Raw genomic sequence first — 18,248 nt, forward strand, 5'->3', positions numbered from 1 at the left:
AATCAGCACAAAATAGAAGCAAAAATATCTTATGAGAAAGAAAAAAGGGAAAAAGGGGGGGAAAAGGAAGAAAAAGAATAAGAGGAGAAGGAAAAGAAAGGAAAGAGAAGAGAAAAGAAGTAAGAAAGGAAAAAAGGAGAAGGATATAGAAAAAGGCATTAATGAAGCGTATCAGGAATAGAGAAAATCAGAAAACAGGAAATAAGTAAAATTGTCATAAAAAAGTAATGCCAATACAGAAACAGCTAAGTATGCATATACAGGAAAAAGGTAACATAGTCAATTCAGGGGGGTTTAGGAACTTCTTCATGGGTAGGTGTATGCAAAGGACGGGATTGAGCAGATACATCTAAAAAAGTAGTAACTGGTAACCACAATAAATCACGTTTGATAGCAAGTTGAATAGGGTATACATACGCTCTGTCAAGTCTATGGTTGTAACAAACACCATACCACCATGCTTGAAATGAAACATGTGTGGCATTTTTCCAAGATTTAGTAATCTGCTGGAAAGCAACTGCTAGGAGAAGGTCGATGATGGAAATATTGGAAAAGGAGGTTTGGGAAGACCATATGTCCGAAATACTACCTAGAAAAATATGAGTGAGTGAGAATGGAAAGTGTGTAGAAAAAATGGAATTGATTTGCTTCCATACTTTGGTCCAAAAAGTGTGAACGAGAGGGCATGTGAAAAGCATATGTTTAAGGTCTGCACAAGCAGCAGAACAGGACCAACAAGTAGAGGGAATAGAGGAGTTGATAGTGTGTAATTTAGAAGGAGTAACTAAAAGGCGATTGTAAATAAAAAATAAAGTCTGAGTGGTGTTAGCGGCCCTAGATGATTTCCGTATTTTATTCCAAATGTTTTGCCATACTTGAAAAAAAAAGGAAGTATCAAGATCAGATTCCCAATCATGTTCTATTTTTGACTTGTCACGAGTAAGAGGGGCGTCTTGGAGACGCTTGTAAATCTGAGAAGCGGCAGGAGAGGACGAGAGAAAAGAAATAGTAAGCGAAGAAGAGGCAGGAGGAGCAGAAGAAGAAGCAAAAGAGTCATATGAAGATTGAACGATTGTACATAATGAAATATATTTGGAGAGGAAAGAATAAGGGAGAGAAAAGTGAGATTGGATAGATAAGAAAGGAAGACAAAGACCGTCTTGAAAGATTTGATGAACCCAAAAGAGACCAAGGGAATACCAGTCTTTCCAAAAGAGAGTTTTATTTTTAAGCTTTATAAGTGGATTGTACCAAATGGAAGAATGCAAAAAACGTGATCGATCATCCAGACCGTCAAAGAGAAGAGGAAGAAAATTTTTCCTGGAGAATTTAAGAATAGGAAGAGACAATCTAGGGGGGACATGCTTTAGAGAAACAAATTCTTTAAAGGAAAAAGGACAAAAGAAAGAAGATTCAAGATCGCACCACAATGGGGAGGAAGAAGTATCTTCATGTGATTCTAAAAGCAAAGAAGAAGAATGAGAGAGAAAAAAGGATGCATGATAAGAAGAAAAATCCGGAAAATTAACACCACCTAAGGCTTTAGGGCGCTTAAGTTTTGCAAAAGACATCCTTGCCTGTTTGTGTTGCCAAAGGAATTTGGATAGAATAGAATAAATGGATTTAAAACAAGATTTTGGAACATTGAAGGGGAGGTTAGAGAGATAGAATAAAATTATGGGGACCAACATCATTTTGATAGAGTCTAGCCTACCCCACCAAGATAAAAACAAAGGGTGCCACCTAGAAGTGGAATCTTTGAGGGACGTAAGAAGATTTTTAATATTTAATGCAACCGTGTCTTTAATCGAAGGAGTGAACCAAAGACCCAGATATTTTATTTTAGCCGGACTCCAATGAAAGGAAGAAGACAAGAAATCTACGTGAAAACAAAATTTATTAAGGGGAAGGATTTCGCATTTGCCTACATTAAGCTTATAACCAGAACCATTAGCATAAGAAGAGACTTCAGATAAGAAAGCTGGGATAGAAGTAAGAGGGTGAGAAAGAAATAAAAGAATATCATCTGCGTAAGCAGAAAGCTTTAATTGAGTATCCCCATACGGAAAACCCGATATAGCCGAATTCATTCTAATTCGAGATAAAAACGGTTCCAAAGCTAAAATAAACAGAAGAGGAGAAAGAGGACAACCTTGACGTACACCTCTAAAAAGGGGGAAAGAAGAGGAAACCAAACCATTAGCAAAAATGAAAGATCTCGGAAAGGAATATAATAAAGAAATATAAGAAATGAATTTAGAGCCAAAACCAAACCAAGATAAAGTAGATAACATAAAAGACCAATTGACCCTGTCAAAAGCTTTCTCAGCGTCTAAAGCAATAGCAGCGAGAGGATGGGGAAAATTAGATGACTTGCTGGGAACATTAAAGAAAAGGCGAGTATTATCGGAAAGATGACGACCTTTGATGAAACCAGATTGCTCTCTGCCGATAAGTTGGGGAAGAATTTTATCTAATCGTAATGCAAGAATCTTAGCAAAAATTTTATAATCTACGTTAATTAAAGAGATTGGTCTATATTTTTTACAGAGAGTATGGTCCTTGTTATCTTTGGGGAGAAGACAAATAAGGGCTTCCTGAAATGAACCTTCCGATTGTTTAGATGTAATAAAGAAAGAAAATAATTGATGGAGTTTAGGAAGAAGAAAGGTGGAAAAATGGGAATAGAATTCAATTGAAAAACCATCTGGACCTGGGGCCTTACCTGTCTTGAGGGCATGAATAGCTTTTAAAATGTCTGCAGGAAGAATATCTTTATTAAGAGAAGAAAAATCCACGTTTTCCACATGAGGGGGAGGAATGGAAGAAAGGTAGGTTTCAATATTCGAGGGGGAAGGAGGACATTCCGGGGTATAAAGGGATTGATAAAAGTGAGTGAATTCGTCTAAAATCTCTTCATCTTTATGAAGAGTAACATTAGTAGAAGAGATGATTGACTCAATGTTTGTCCGTTCTTTTTTAATTTTAAGGTAGTTAGCAAGAACATTACCGGCTTTATTTTGAGAAGAATAAAATTTAGCACTGGATTTAAGAAGAATTAAATTAGCAGAGTCAGTGGATAGTTTATTAAAGGAGAGTTTAGCTTTAATAAGTTGATCAAGAACAGAAGGAGATTTAGTAGAGAAAAAGGAATGTTCCAGTTGTTTGATTTGGGAAGTTAAAGAGGACAAGGATTGTCGTGCAAGACGACGTTTTTTTAGCAACATATGAAATTATGAAATCTCTAGAGGCCGCTTTGAAGGTGTCCCAAAGTAATTGGGGGGATGTTTGAGGAGACTCATTTTCTGCAAAAAAGCGGGGAGCAAAATCCAGAAAAGCAGATGTGAAACGTGGATCAAGGAGAAGGGAATTATTGAATCTCCATCTACGGGTTCCTGAAATAGGGGGGAGTAAATCAAGACCTAAAGAAACAGGGGCATGATCGGAAATCAAAATGGAGCCAATATCTGAGTGAGTAATGTGTTGTGTCAAAGATTTGGAAATAAAGAGATAATCGATTCGGGATTGGGAAGAGTGTACAGGAGAGAAAAAGGTATATTCTTGTGAGGTAGGGTGGCAAAGTCTCCAAGAGTCTACAAGGGAGCGTTGAGATATGGTGTCTTTAAACTGAGAATGGGCTTGGGATGGGGAGAAGCGAGAAGTAGATTTTCTATCTAAAAAGATGTCTATAATCATATTACAATCTCCACCTAGGATAAGATAATCATCGGAAAGCTGCATAGCAGTAGACAGAACTTGGGGCCAAAAGAACTTATCGTGCACAGTGGGAGCATAAACATTGAAAATCGTCAAGGGGATCCTATTAACCAATAGTGATACAATTATCCAACGACCTTCAGAGTCTGTAATTTGATTAATGAGTTGAATAGAGAGACGTTTATGACACAAAACAGCAACCCCATTGCGCTTACCAGAACCCGGGGAGGCAAAAACCTGGCCCACCCAATTTCGACGTAACTTAGAAATTTCAACATCCTTAATATGAATTTCTTGAAGTAAAACAATATCTGCTTTTAAATGGGCTAAATGTGAAAGAACACGCTGTCTCTTAATAGGAGACCCTAAACCTCTAACATTCCATGAAACTACATTTATCGACATTCACATTTGTTGTTGTTGGAAAATAACAAAAGGCATAATAACAATGCATTAAGAACATTAAGAATATAAACAAAAATATAAAACGCCACAAAAATAGGTTGTAATAGGAGAATAAGAAAGGATAAGAAGAGAAAAGATGATAGAGAGAGAAAAAAGGAGGAAGAGAATAATGGATTGAATAAAAATGGAGCAAGCAAGAAAAAAGGCGGGAAAATGAAGAGAAAAGAAAGAAGATGAAAAGAATGAGAAAAAGAGGAGGGAAAAGAAGAGAACAAGAGGAGAGTACTCAACGAAAGGTGTAATACCAAAAAACATACCACAGAAAAACGAAAAGAACAGGGGTGGTGAAGCCACATGAGGAAATGGAACGCTGAACAGGAAACTCCAGTACGGGACCATGAGGAGAAGAGCAACCCTCAGGACGGAACAAATAAAATAAGACGATGGGAGGACCACAACACCGCTACCTACAAGGGGAATGAGGAAAAAGGGGATTAGAAACTGCAACAGAGTAAACAGAATATAACAACCAGAAACCGCAAATACGAAAAACAGTACAACATAAAGAACAAAATCAGAAAACATGAATTTATCCTGACTAAAACATCAAAGAGAGAGCATCAGTGTGGAAAATTAGAACGGTTTGGTAAACATTATCTGCGCCATCTTGCCTTTTTCCCCGGATGCCACACTTTTTGTCGTGTGCACCCGCCATTTTAGGTGCCTCGATCAGAACCACCCTCTGCACGCCACTGGCCCCCAGCATAGCCCTTCGCCCTCGCAAAGCCCGCACGCTGACAACCCCCACACTCGCATGCCTTGGGTCATAAACCCCCTTCAACGCAGCTCTGCCTCAGAACCCCATCCTGTTCCCCGCGCGACACCTCCCTTCATTCCTTTTCATAGTCCCAGGCCCTTTGATACCAACCCCCCCCCTTTTTCCTGTGTGCCCGTTTGTCTTCCTCTTTCCCAGGCCGACACCTAGCTCTGCCGATACTGTTTATTGCCCCTCCCCGTACAGTAGAAAGCTTCCCTCATCAAAGGACCCCCGAGTTGATCAAAGCCCCCACCCTATGAGATCCGATCAAACCCCCACATTCCGTGAATCGGCGGAATGTCCAGCTGCGCGATAATCATCACCTGTTGTGACCGGGGTGGGGACTTCAACTGTAAATGTGTGTGGGAACGGGCCTGTAGGGGAGATTCAGAGGATGTCCTTTCATACTTCAAAGCATTACAAGACTGTGTTACCTGCAATAAAATTCATTTAACTGTGTATAAGAGGCCAGGCCTCAGAGATGCGGTTAGAGCACCTCGTGACGATACTGGCTGTCTGAACTGATGTGTTCTCCTCCGGAGAGAATAAACCTTGTTTCCTGCCTTCCAGTCTCCAGCGCCTGCCTCTTCATTGGTTAATATTTTGTGGGTTAAAGAGGCGATACCGCCGGGCAAATATTGATTGTCCATTGACCTTTAGTTTTAACAATTGGCGTCCCAAGCGTGGGGCCCATCAGTGACTCGTGGATCCAGTGGGAGAGGTCCTGACGACAGAGTGAACGACTGCAACGATCGGGAGAGCTCTTGCCCAATAGACCCTCGTCTGGCAGCCGATCATCCGAACTTCACTGGCTCCGAACAGACCTCTCTCGAGTGATCTACGGTCCTGACTGGGAACCATCAGGAGTGCTGCGAGGAATACGAGGAAAGGAGGACGATCGGGCGCTGGATTCGGAAGATAAGAAACTGTCCATACGGTCCGGGTAAGGTCGTGTAGACACGACGAATTACGAAATAGTTGTTTAATTGTTCAGAAAATACTAGTATTACTCTTTGTTGACCTATTTGGAGATTCACTGTCTGCAAACGGAGAAACAGTAGGCTCTTTCTCTTTGCAAACAATGAAGGATAAGTAACGCAGCCAGCGTGCCTATCTTTCTCCCCCACTGATTGATTATTTATTCACGAATTGTTTTCGGGAGATTCCCTCTCCCACACTGATTAACTGTTTTTTTGACCCCGAGCTACTGTTCGCGGATTGTTTTCTGGAGATTCTCTGTCTACAAACAGGAAAGAACAGGTTCCCCTTTGCAGATAGTGAAAGGGTAGAGGACGCAGACCTTTGCGGATCTACTTATTCTTCCCACTGGTCGTTTATTTATTGTTTTGATATTGGTTCATGAGGTATTCACTGCCTGCAAACAACGTAGAATAGAAATATTCTGTCTAGTCTTTGCACGCAGTGATAAGATAGGCAGTGCTGACTTTTTGTCCTCTTCGCGAGCCGTCATGTCTGTCTTCTCCCCACTGGTCGATAGTTGGTTCAGCCCGGACCGTTTATTAGAGGTGGATCATCTAGCTCCGCTGGAAGGCACCCCTAATAAAGACATGTTCATAAACTATGGATTAGTTACCATAGCCTATAGTAAACTGTGGCACAGGTATACCAAAGAAAATCAAGAGAAACAGTGGCCACTGATAGGATCCTTCGATCTTGATAAAATAGAAACGTTAGAAATAGCCCTTCGTAATAATAAGAGAACGCCTATTATGCTCGACAGTCTCGGTATGTGGCGCAAAGAAGCAATGCAACGAAAGAAAAGAGACGAGGACAGAGTAGGTAAAGGAATATATCGACAGGACAACCCCAGGACACAACGACCCGAAAGTAATCCCCCGACACTGCGCACAGGGCGACCAGACTTAGGGCAAAACCAATGTGCTTTTTGTAAATATGCCGGGCACTGGAAAGCCCAATGTCCGACTCTACTGAACGAGAGTAGGAGCAGAGGGCCGACAGGAATAACAGGCCGGCAGAAAGGGAAAAGGCGCGAGACAAAGATGAATCAGACCGACATGGACAGGCCAGATAGAACCACCACGTTCGATTATGCCCGATGGCACAGATTTCGCCAGGCCGATTTCAGCGACATGTTCGAGTCCTCATAGATCAAACAACGCTAAGACGGGAAACCCAGTCTAGCTCTAAATTAACCACGACAAACCCCGAATAAAGCAAAAAGAATAATGTACACACGTGATCAAGCATTCTTACGTTTAGCCAAGTAGGGAAAAGTTTAGGGTATTTCGAGGTAAGGGTTACACGAGTATCCTCCGCCGAGAGGACTAGGGATGTTGCCAATATGTGAAAACCTCCTACCTCCTTTTCCGCATCCTTATAGGCATATAACTAAAAGCTGCCCCATTGCTCTCCAATTGACACCAACGGTTTGTCAGTTGCCAAAGGCATAAGTACGTACAATCAAAGCCACCAGAAAAAGGCAGCCAACGAATAAAAAGACAAGAAACAGGTAAAAAGAACTCAGAACAATAAGTATGCGCAGCATACAGAAAAAGATAATTATGGCCAATAACTGTTTTATGTTTGTCTTGGGTCTTTGTATATAATACTTGTACTGTCTCCCCGTCTGAGTTTGTGTGTACGTGATGCATGAATCTACGTCATCCCCCTGCCTGTGTTTCCGTGTTACTTAACTTCTGTTATCAGAAGCTTTAGCATGAAACAACCTGGAAAGAAAGGAATGGGAAAACGAAATCAGTAGGCCACTGATGAACATGAACTTTTATTTAACATAACGAGCAAGAAACAATAACAATACGTAATAATAACACCTATTAATGCCCTAACAACAGGAAACGTTAGAAACAAGAACGGTAAACTGTAGAAAATGAAAGTCAGCAGAACATCCCCCCCCCCCCCTCTGGAAACTTCCAAGGTGGGGCAGGGTTGCGGCTGCGCCCAGCCGGCAGCAACCCATATAAGGCGGGTCCTGCTGCCAACAGTCGGCCAGGAAATCGTAACATAGGGTGGAGCCGGAGGAGAGACAGGGGCCAGCGGGACCCAGCCAGGGGATCGCCTTGACCACACTGGAGAGTTGTAAGGGGGGGGGATGTCTATGTCCTCGACCCTCCTCCCTCTCTCTCCCAGTCCAGCCGCGGTGGCACGTGATAGTTGCAGATAGTCCCGCCACATGCTCCCCCGGTCCGGCCACCAATGGCCGGGGACTGGGGCCAACTGGATCCGGCTGCAGCCGATGAGCCAAGGAACCCGTTCATGGGGCCAGAGCAAGGGGCGTCCGGCCGACATCCACCGGAAGCCCGGCCCAGAGACGGACGGGACATTTTTTCCTTTTCTCCTTCGTAATGGCAGCGACAACACGCCAGGCGCCACTTCTTTCTTTTCTCCTCCGTAATGGCAGCAGCAACACGCCAGGCGCCACTTCTTTCTTGAATAATGGCTGCGACAACTCTGGGGGAGGGGATGTCTTGTACATACCTCCGCGAAAATTAGTCCTGGTCGGGCTGGGAGGGAGAGGCGACGCGGACGAGCCTCTCCCACCTCCACGGATAGGAGGCTTCCCAGCCCCAGTCCGGCCATCACAAATACCTCTGCAGAAATTTGTCCAGGTTGGGCTGGGAGGGAGAGGCGACACGGACGAGCCTCTCCCACCTCCACGGGTAGGAGGCTTCCCAGCCCCCGGCCCGGCACCGAAATCCTCCAGCCGGGCGGCGCCGATACTTGCGCAGCACCGAACATGCAACGGTGCCGATACTTGCGCAGCACCGAACATGCAACGGTGCCGATACTTGCGCAGCACCGAACATGCAACGGCTGCGCCAATACTCGCACAGCACCGAACATGCACCGCAGGTGGCCATACTTCCGCAGCACTGGACATGGGACTTGAGGAACACGGGATGTGGAGTGACCATCATGCATGCCCATGAAAGAGAGCAGCGTGGGGTACACCGGGAGAGGGAGTCGGCGCGAACGAGTCTCCCTCGCCCCCCCAGGTGGGGGCGCCACAGCTGCACCCTAGCCGAATGTCCTGCTCCTACGACACAGAGTTCCTTTTCTTTCACTCCAAAAGGTCTCCTCCACTCTTGCAGACTCGACGAAGGGCGGCTGCTGCAGGCCTCAAAATGGCGTCTGGGCCCCCTGGAAGGCGGGTCTAGGCCGCTAGAGTAACTTTGACCAGCAATATAACTCGGACGCTTGTCCACCGGGGCACGAGCCCCCACCTCCGACAGCATCCCCACAGCCTTGAAGATTCTACAAAAGTCCCAGGAGCCCTCGGCCCCTGCCGGCTCCCGGTGAGGAATGACTGCCTTGGTCGCTAACGAAAATAACCACGACATAGCCACCCTTTCTGTTAGCACGAGTGTTTGAACTGCCGAAGAGGACTCTGGTCCAACCGCCGGTTATGGGAAACATTTTGTCTCTGATGCTACTTCCGGACTAACCCGGCCCCGCCCAAAATGGCGCCGGAATCAATGAGAACTTGCGAACGCCTCGTGGTGTTTTTTTAGCTAAAAAGACTCGATGTTCTGAAATATGTATATGATCCTTTGTACACTTGACGAAAAAGAGGGAGGGTTCACTCGACGAACATGTAAAAGGGTCCCGTGAAAAGTGTTTTTTTTCAAATGTACAATTTATTATGATGTTTATTGTAGCCGATACATAACCTCGCTTACGACACACACCCACGGTATACATATAGGAAATTTGATTGCAACTAGTCCAACTGTACTGCCAACTATGAAATGAATGCCCCTTGATCCCTCAACTATCGATAGACATTTTAGTCCCCTGCAAATGAATGAATAAGCCTTTTTAAAATTTTTAATATTCCCAATACTGCAAAATAACCCCCCTACTGTACGCACTTTAGCCATTGCCGTGTCCGGCCAAATACGATTGCACTGTCATATCTACATGCTGAACGATTGTGCAAATAAAGGTTTTCCGAACTATGAAATGGGTATTGCATGCTTTTTTTTTAAAAATGTGGGGTCAGCGGGAGAGTTTTTTGTGCACCCTGCTTTGTTCTCTTTTTAAGGTTATTAGAAGATGGTTGCTCAGCTCCAGAGGGAGGATCGAATCTAAGACACGATACTCTGCCTCCAAGTATGCGACTGGTTCTGGAACTAACGCATGGAGAAGGACCTCGACTTCTGAGGACGGGTAACGTGAAGCGGTGTAAATGATAGAACGTTATGAAGGTACGACACTCAAAGGTACTAGGGAACAGAGTTGGCCGAAGAGCTGGTATGCCTTAGACCATCACAGCATTGGAAAAGATTTAAGGGCCCCGATAGCTAGATACATCTACCAACTAGATACCCCGCACTAAGAGCCCCTGATTTTTAACGCTTCCCTACACGCGACCTATAAGGACACACTGCCCCTTTTTCCCCCCCCCTGGCTTCAGAAACCAAGACCCCAGGGATTCTATCCCGAGGAGACAAGACGAGTATGAGGTAAGTAAAGAACTTTCGTGCCCATGCATTTGAAATGCGCGAATGTTGTCCCCCTCCCTTCCCCTCTTTTCTTCCCCCTACAGGTTACACTGGAGATCACGACCGAGGTATGGTGAAGATCTGAAGCCCCGCCATGTCTGATACACGAAGCGGACTAACGTTGCCAGATGGCACCTAAGCACACCCACAAACTGCTCTTGTAACGAAAGAGCTAATAAGTTGTATAATATGATAAAACACGGTCACCCCTAATCCGTGTTGCGTGAATGGGCACGTGTCACGTATGTCTGAAAACATGGTCACCCCTAATCCGTGCTGTGCGAATGGACACGTGTCACGTATGTCTGAAACTATGAGAACATGTTTTTTGTGCGACTGAGGTGCTGACTTGACTGGTCGGCGGACCAAGAGTGCGAGAAGTGCGATACAATGGTGTCTTTTACTCAATGCATGCCCTCTCTACCCTGCCTAATGCTCGTCCGTCCCAAACTGCATGTTTTCGAAATTCTAACACGGACCCGTAATGTCTTATGTTGTGTAATGCGCTGAATAGCCTATCTTAATACACGGCCACCCCCCATGTCACACGTGTACTATTTAGCCTATTGTTGCACATCTCTCTCTCTCTCTCTCTCTCTCTCTCTCTCTCTCTCTCTCTCTCTCTCTCTCTCTCTCTCTCTCCCCTCCACACTCTCACTCTTCTGAACGACTAGCACCAAAATTGGCAAACCGCCACCCCTAGTGCACCCCCCAATTGGCTCCAAATACCGCAAGTATTTGCACAAAATTTGTCTTAAATATAATCACCCTGATGCCGTGTCACTACCTCTCCTTTCTGCTAAATATTGATGAAACCTAGAATTGGCCAAACGGGAAAGGACAGGTAAGACGACTAAGGTTCCCTAATCTGGCCCGTAATAAGGGAACTACATGTCAGTGGCTTCTATAAAAAAATTGCCTCAGGATAATGCGACCTTCCCCATCCCGAATTGTCGCAATCCCCGAACAGTAAAAAGTGATCGAAACATCCCCGTCTTCCCAGAACCCCCTCAGTTTTGTATCAGCTGCCCCGGACGAGAGTTTTAAAAATGTCCCTCACCCCCTGTTGTAGGAAACAAGTCGACTTACAACTAACACGGGCCAGCCGTTGTTCCTAGAAATGATCTGTTGGTGAGCAAGCTACGGAGTTTTAGAATTCGAGAAATGTCACTGAACGCTTACCAACTGAACTGTGGCCTTCTGCTAAATAACGCCCTTATGACACAAAGCAAGATGACAGTCCCTAACCACAGTTTGCTATGTCCCTAGTTGTTTCCATAAGACCCCGTTTTTTTTAAAATAAAGTAATAAGGTTGTAAGAGGCTATGTAGGAACTAGACTGATGTTTGCGAAGTTAAAGACTAGGCCGAAATGAAGAAATCGTTGCAATTAACCCTGTTGAAAGTAAAATGTTTAGCTGAAAGGTAGGATGTATTTATAGGATGGAAAAATGTTTAGCCTATGTTCGTCCCTCAGAAAGATACCCATCAGACCATGGTGATAGCACGTTGCACTTTTTTGAAAAATATAAAGTCCTGGAGAACGGTATAGCTTTGTAAGGCACGTCCTAGGAAGGTGGGTCTCTGTCAGAAGATCTGACGTAACTGTAATACACAAAATACGATGAATAGGCACCAGATTTCGTACCACGACAATGAATGTCCAACGAGCCCATCATCAATTATTTATATGATGGTTGTGAACCCCAATGTAACGGATGTTTCTCATTTGCGTGGAGAGAAATAGACTTATGTGATTACCTTCCTCTGCCAATTCTCTAAAGACTGTCTTTTCAAACTCATTTAAGGGTACCGCTGTCGGAGGAAAGAGAGACCGGATGTGGGAGCACGTGGCCTGACTACAGATCGTGGAACATCTGCGACATTGGCCAAGGCGAGACCGCGACAGAAAGGAGTTGCAGGACGAGGCACTGTTTCCGACAAAATGAGAGGAAAGGGCTGACCTGATGCCCCTGCTCAATGTTCAACGTGTGCCGAAAAGTCCCCGCTCTCTGAATTCGGTCATGAGCCCGCCTACCTGAAATTTTCCGTTCCCCTGGTCTGTTCCCGATTTGGCCCTGCTCCATCCCCCCCCTTTTCTTTCCTCCGACCTACCCTATGGACTACTTACACACACTCTTCTCCCACCTGAACTTTTTGACAATCGACTCCAAAGGACACAGGGCGAAAAGGACCTTCTTGACCAGGAAAGCGAGGAAAAGATCATGCCCTGCAACGCGGAGCTCAGAAGAGAGCTGGACTCATCGCTCCACCGTGCCAACAGAAGACGACAAAGAATGCTGAGAACTCACTAATAACGGTCCATGACAATAGGACCTCCCCTTCGAACAATGGCGCCTCTGATTATCGTTTTTACTACGTCTCATTTCTCTCCCAACCACCATTGTATTGATCATGCTCCAACTAAAAATGAACAGAACTTACATATGTAATAACCTATCAGTTCACATTCCGAATGACCACAAGTATCTATGAAATGTACTCAATGACCACACTACAGAATCGTTTTGTCCGATATTGCATTACTATGACCTTCCTGCAAACGAGTTTATCGATAGACCCGCCTCCTAAGACGAAATATTTTAAATGTAATGTTTATAGCTTCTTCACCTGGGTTCCCATTTCTTTACTTATGACCGCCACAGTAGACATGGATAGGAAATAGGCCAGCAAGATGTCCCCCAGCATAGCCCTTCGCCCTCGCAAAGCCCGCACGCTGACAACCCCCACACTCGCATGCCTTGGGTCATAAACCCCCTTCAACGCAGCTCTGCCTCAGAACCCCATCCTGTTCCCCGCGCGACACCTCCCTTCATTCCTTTTCATAGTCCCAGGCCCTTTGATACCAACCCCCCCCCCTTTTTTCTGTGTGCCCGTTTGTCTTCCTCTTTCCCAGGCCGACACCTAGCTCTGCCGATACTGTTTATTGCCCCTCCCCGTACAGTAGAAAGCTTCCCTCATCAAAGGACCCCCGAGTTGATCAAAGCCCCCACCCTATGAGATCCGATCAAACCCCCACATTCCGTGAATCGGCGGAATGTCCAGCTGCGCGATAATCATCACCTGTTGTGACCGGGGTGGGGACTTCAACTGTAAATGTGTGTGGGAACGGGCCTGTAGGGGAGATTCAGAGGATGTCCTTTCATACTTCAAAGCATTACAAGACTGTGTTACCTGCAATAAAATTCATTTAACTGTGTATAAGAGGCCAGGCCTCAGAGATGCGGTTAGAGCACCTCGTGACGCTACTGGCTGTCTGAACTGATGTGTTCTCCTCCGGAGAGAATAAACCTTGTTTCCTGCCTTCCAGTCTCCAGCGCCTGCCTCTTCATTGGTTAATATTTTGTGGGTTAAAGAGGCGATACCGCCGGGCAAATATTGATTGTCCATTGACCTTTAGTTTTAACATCAGTTCATCACGGTGGAGGTACTTCCATGGAACTGCTACCACAATTGTCCAGGAAACGTTGAAGTAACGCAGGATCTTCATACGTGGTGGTTTTATTATTGTAAGTCACACGAAAAAGGCAAGGGTGAAAAAGACCGTAACGGGCATTAAGACTGCGTAGTGCAGGTCGCATGACCAAGAATTTCTTTCGACGGTCCGCCGTTGCCTTAGCAGAGCGAAGAACAGGTTAGCGCCATTCCAAGATATTTTACCACGTTGTTTCGCTGTATGAAGCACTTTAAGCAATTCGGTATATTCCAAAAAATAAAGAATAACCCCTCTTGGCTTTGAAGAAGTAGAAACAGAATGAGGAGGAGGACCAAGGCGATGAGCTCGCTGAATATTCAGAGCTGGGGTATCAGGAAGCCCCAAGAGAGTTGGTAGGAATGTCTGAAAAAAGGAGATAGGATTAGGGCCTTCCAAATTTTCCGCCAGTCCATAAATACGCAAATTATTGCGCCTGTTACGGTTCTCCAATTGCTCAACTTGCTGTTTGAGGAAAGAGATTTCCTTAGACAAGAGGGGAACTTGATCTGTAATACCCTGAACAAAGTCCACACGTCTCCCAAGAACCGTGGCCACCTCCGAAGGCTCCTAAGCCACGCCCCCAAAAACAAGCATGGTTGATCATGCACGGAGGAGTAAGTTGTGCAGGCTCTGATGCAGGACCTTGCCCTGCTGATGTGACATTAAGTCCTCCAAAAGTGGCAGCGAAATCGGAGGACATATACTCATGGGCAGAAATTTTGAATATATACTCTCCTGGTTCCTGATCTTATTCAGATCTTTGGGCAGGATACATGAGCGGGAAGGTGTACAGAGCGCTCAAGCTCCATTCTAGCTGAATTGCATATTTAAGGGAAAACCAACATGGGAACTCCAGTGTGCAAAATGCACGTTCTCGGGCGGTGAAGAGACTGTGACAGGGTTCTGTCTATTACTGGAAGACATCCTGCACCACCGCTAAGTATAGCCGCTATTAGTGTTCTACAAGGCAACACCTGTTGAGTTGCAACTCAAACAGAATGTTGTGGAAACGGGTTACCACAGGAGACCATAGTCCTCTGATCTCCACTCCTCACTGGTGACCACCCCAGCCCAGCAAAGATGCATCTCTCATAACTGTTAGCTCCGGGTGGGGTAGGAAGATGCATCTGCCTCTGGTCTAATTACAGTCCAGCAACCCCACTGCTTTTTCAGTCTCCTCTGACATCTGGATGGAATCTAACACATTTTCCTGGTGCCAAGCCCACTGAGACATCAGATCCTTCTGCAGAGAACGCATGTGCTGTCTGATTTCACCCACTAGCAGGATGTCAAGTCTTGCAGCCACTCTCACTCAGACCGAGATCAAAGGTTGAAACTTTGGTATCATAGTCCAAACTAACTGATTGAGGCAGAGGGAAGGCACTAAATCCAGGGTGGGTCCAATGAATAGGCTCGGAATATTACTGTATCAACTTTGACTCCAAGGAAGAGAAACCTCTGCAAAGGAATCAGGTGTGACTTCTGCAGTATCCAGTGACTGCCCCCGAGAGCTCCCTTCAGTAAGCATGCTTAAAAGACATACACTGATTGAGTTCTACAATAGCATAATAATTTTTATTTGATACAAAGATGTACCCAGACACCCACCATCCCTTCCTAGGTCCTAGTAATACATTTGTTGATATTGATGGGAGGCAAACAGAGGAGAGGCCTTGTATCTCTTCCCATCAGTGGAATTACTCCACTTTCATAAATTCTCAGCTCCATGCGACTCTGGCCTTCTGCCATATAGTAATCCAACAACCACAGTCTATACCACATGTGTGCCTTGTAGAGCACTTCAAGAGAGGGCCTTGGCAGCCAAAAAGGCAATGGGCCTCTTCTTTGTAGCAAAAGGCTTTCTATTATCAACATACTTACTCGGTCTACCCACTATTGCATTTGCCTATAGAATATCCTTCTTTGAGACCTGTAGATGGCAAGTGATGGGGAGTCAAGAGGCGCTCCAAAGCATCCTCACCCTCTCACCCCATACACAAGTGCTGCACAATTTACAAAAAAAGAGGCAAGGCTTTTGACCACCAAAGGACCAAGTAGGCTTATAGTATAGAGGGGTCTTGATGCTAAGGACTAGGGATAACTGCTTTTTCCTTCAGATATATTGGTTGCTAAATCACCCCTCTATTATACACTTTGGGTTTGAGTACTCCTAAGCATGTATATTGTGACTACTGTAACAGAAGCCTATGGAAGACCACAGAGGTAAAAGTACCATAGTATTACACTGCAGGGCCCATTGGTAATAGTGACCTGCATGCATGCAGTATTCGAAAACTGAGTAGGTTATGGGTTAGCAGTGTGATTTACATTTGGAGGGTAGTGGAAACTCCTCTGATTTGTGAAGGAAAGGGTCAATCTGATGGGAATTCCATAGCTTCCCTTTTCTATCACTATGATGGGTGGGGTTCAGCTAGAGGCACCTGCTCCATGCTTATCACTTTCTGTCGGATTTGAAGGATTTTCCATTATCACCCAACTCTAAATCAGGCCTCAAAACTCAAAGACAGTAAAACACAAAACTGTAGAAGGAAATAAAGTAGTGTGATCAGGATTGTGGGAAAAGGCCGCAATAGTATAAAAAAAAACAGGAAAATAAATAAGAGACTCAGCAGATCAACCAGAGTGCTTGCAACACTACTACAAATTAGCGATGTGTAGTGAAGGACTCTAGTAACAAAGTTAGCTAAAAGAACCTGATAACGTTAAGGCTGTGGAGTCTTTAAGTGTAGGTGAAAAATTCAGCAATGGTATCATATTTCCCACAGAGATGAAACCGCAAGTTACTTACCTTCTGTAACACTCTTTCTGGTGGATATGCTACTTTACGCTGATATAAAACAATAAACGATGCTTAGCGCAAATACAACATTATCTCCTCAAGAAAAGCCAGTGCTTAATCAATAGTCTGCTGGAATGCAAAAATGGAAATTCCACCAGCTCAAACCCTAGATGCTATGGAAAATCAAGGGCACATATGATATAGGCCAAGCAAAATACAGAACCGTTGCAAGATTTTAATGCATAACCAATATTTCTCCCAGCCTAATACGATATACAAACTAACTGAAATATTCACAATAAAAAGGGAGACATGAGAAGGCAGTCATCAGATTAGAGAGCTAACTGAGAAAGGCAGAAAAAAAATTAATAACCAGCTTGATAAAAAACAAAACAGTAGTTATGTCTAGTACCAACAAGACTACCGTGTCTTCACTAGAAGGAAGAACAAACACAGAACAAGATTTACAGGAAAGCAACACAGATGTTGGGATGCACAAAATGTACAACCACCCTTCAGACTAGAGTGTGTCAGTTTTCTTTGAGGAGAGAATTGAGAGGTCCTCCATTTCTCCCAAAGAATTGTTCAAAATAGTGAAATTTCTTACCACAATTGAACCTGGCGCACACATCCCCCAACCATCAAAGGAGACTTGTAACGAATTAGCCACTTTCTTTAAGAGCGAAGTCGAAAACATCTACAACTTGCTACACTCACACTCTGGTGAGATCCCTGGAGGGATGAAAGACTCAGCAGACAAGCCAGATTCCTTCCCCTGCCCAGAACTGACCAAGCCTACTCCTCCCCATCATTGCTCACCTTCCCTAAGCTGAGCAAAGAACGTGCAGTCCTCCTCCTGAGAAACACCAAATCGGGTCTCCAGTAGATCCCTCCCCCCCCTCACATCCTTCTCCAGGGGGGCAATCCCATACGGGACAACTTGGCCGACCTTCTCTCCTATCTCTTGGAAAAGGCCTAGTGCCCAAAGAATGGACACATTCAATAGTGAAGCCCCTGCTTAAAAAAAACCAACTGGACCCCACATCTATGGAAAACTACCGGCCCATCTCACTGCTATCCATTCTGGGGAAAATCGCGGAGAAACACGTCAATAGTTCCATCTCGCAATTCCTGGAGGATAATGACATGCTGCACCAGTCTCAGATAGGGTTCAGCCCGGAACACAGTACGGAGTCTGCCCTGCTTGTGATCACAGAGAAACTAAAATGTATACTTGATCAAGGCAGAGCTGCCGCAATACTGCTCTTAGACTTAAGCATGGCCTTCGATACTGTAGACCACAAGATCCTCATTCACAGGCGCAAAGAGATTGGGATCAGAGACATTGCCAACCAATGAGTAGCCTTGTTCCAGTGTATGGAGGCAGGTATCCTTTCCGATATTTTCACAGCCCCATGCTGAGTACCTCAGGGCTCGTCACTGAGCCAGACCCTTTTTAACATTTACCTAAGCCCGCTAGCACACTTGGTACAGGAATTCGGCATATCTA

General features: G+C 44.9%; 1 protein-coding gene across 4 annotated transcripts in view; it reads right to left on the bottom strand.

Annotated features, from left to right (window-relative positions):
* LOC144799839 (uncharacterized) overlaps positions 1-18,248 on the bottom strand; it is a 282,553-nt gene that overhangs the window by 82,604 nt on the left and 181,701 nt on the right. For all 4 annotated transcript variants that reach the window (XR_013603886.1, XR_013603885.1, XM_078671415.1 and 1 more), the window contains exon 3: positions 4,440-4,589. Coding sequence is in view for 2 of the 4 variants with exons in the window: in XM_078671415.1 (XP_078527541.1) it covers positions 4,440-4,589 (150 nt within the window). In the remaining 2 variants the exon portion in view is untranslated. The remainder of the gene's footprint in view (positions 1-4,439; positions 4,590-18,248) is intronic.

Source organism: Lissotriton helveticus, chromosome 12, assembly GCF_964261635.1.
Source record: "Lissotriton helveticus chromosome 12, aLisHel1.1, whole genome shotgun sequence".
NCBI classification, from domain to species: Eukaryota; Metazoa; Chordata; class Amphibia; order Caudata; family Salamandridae; genus Lissotriton; species Lissotriton helveticus.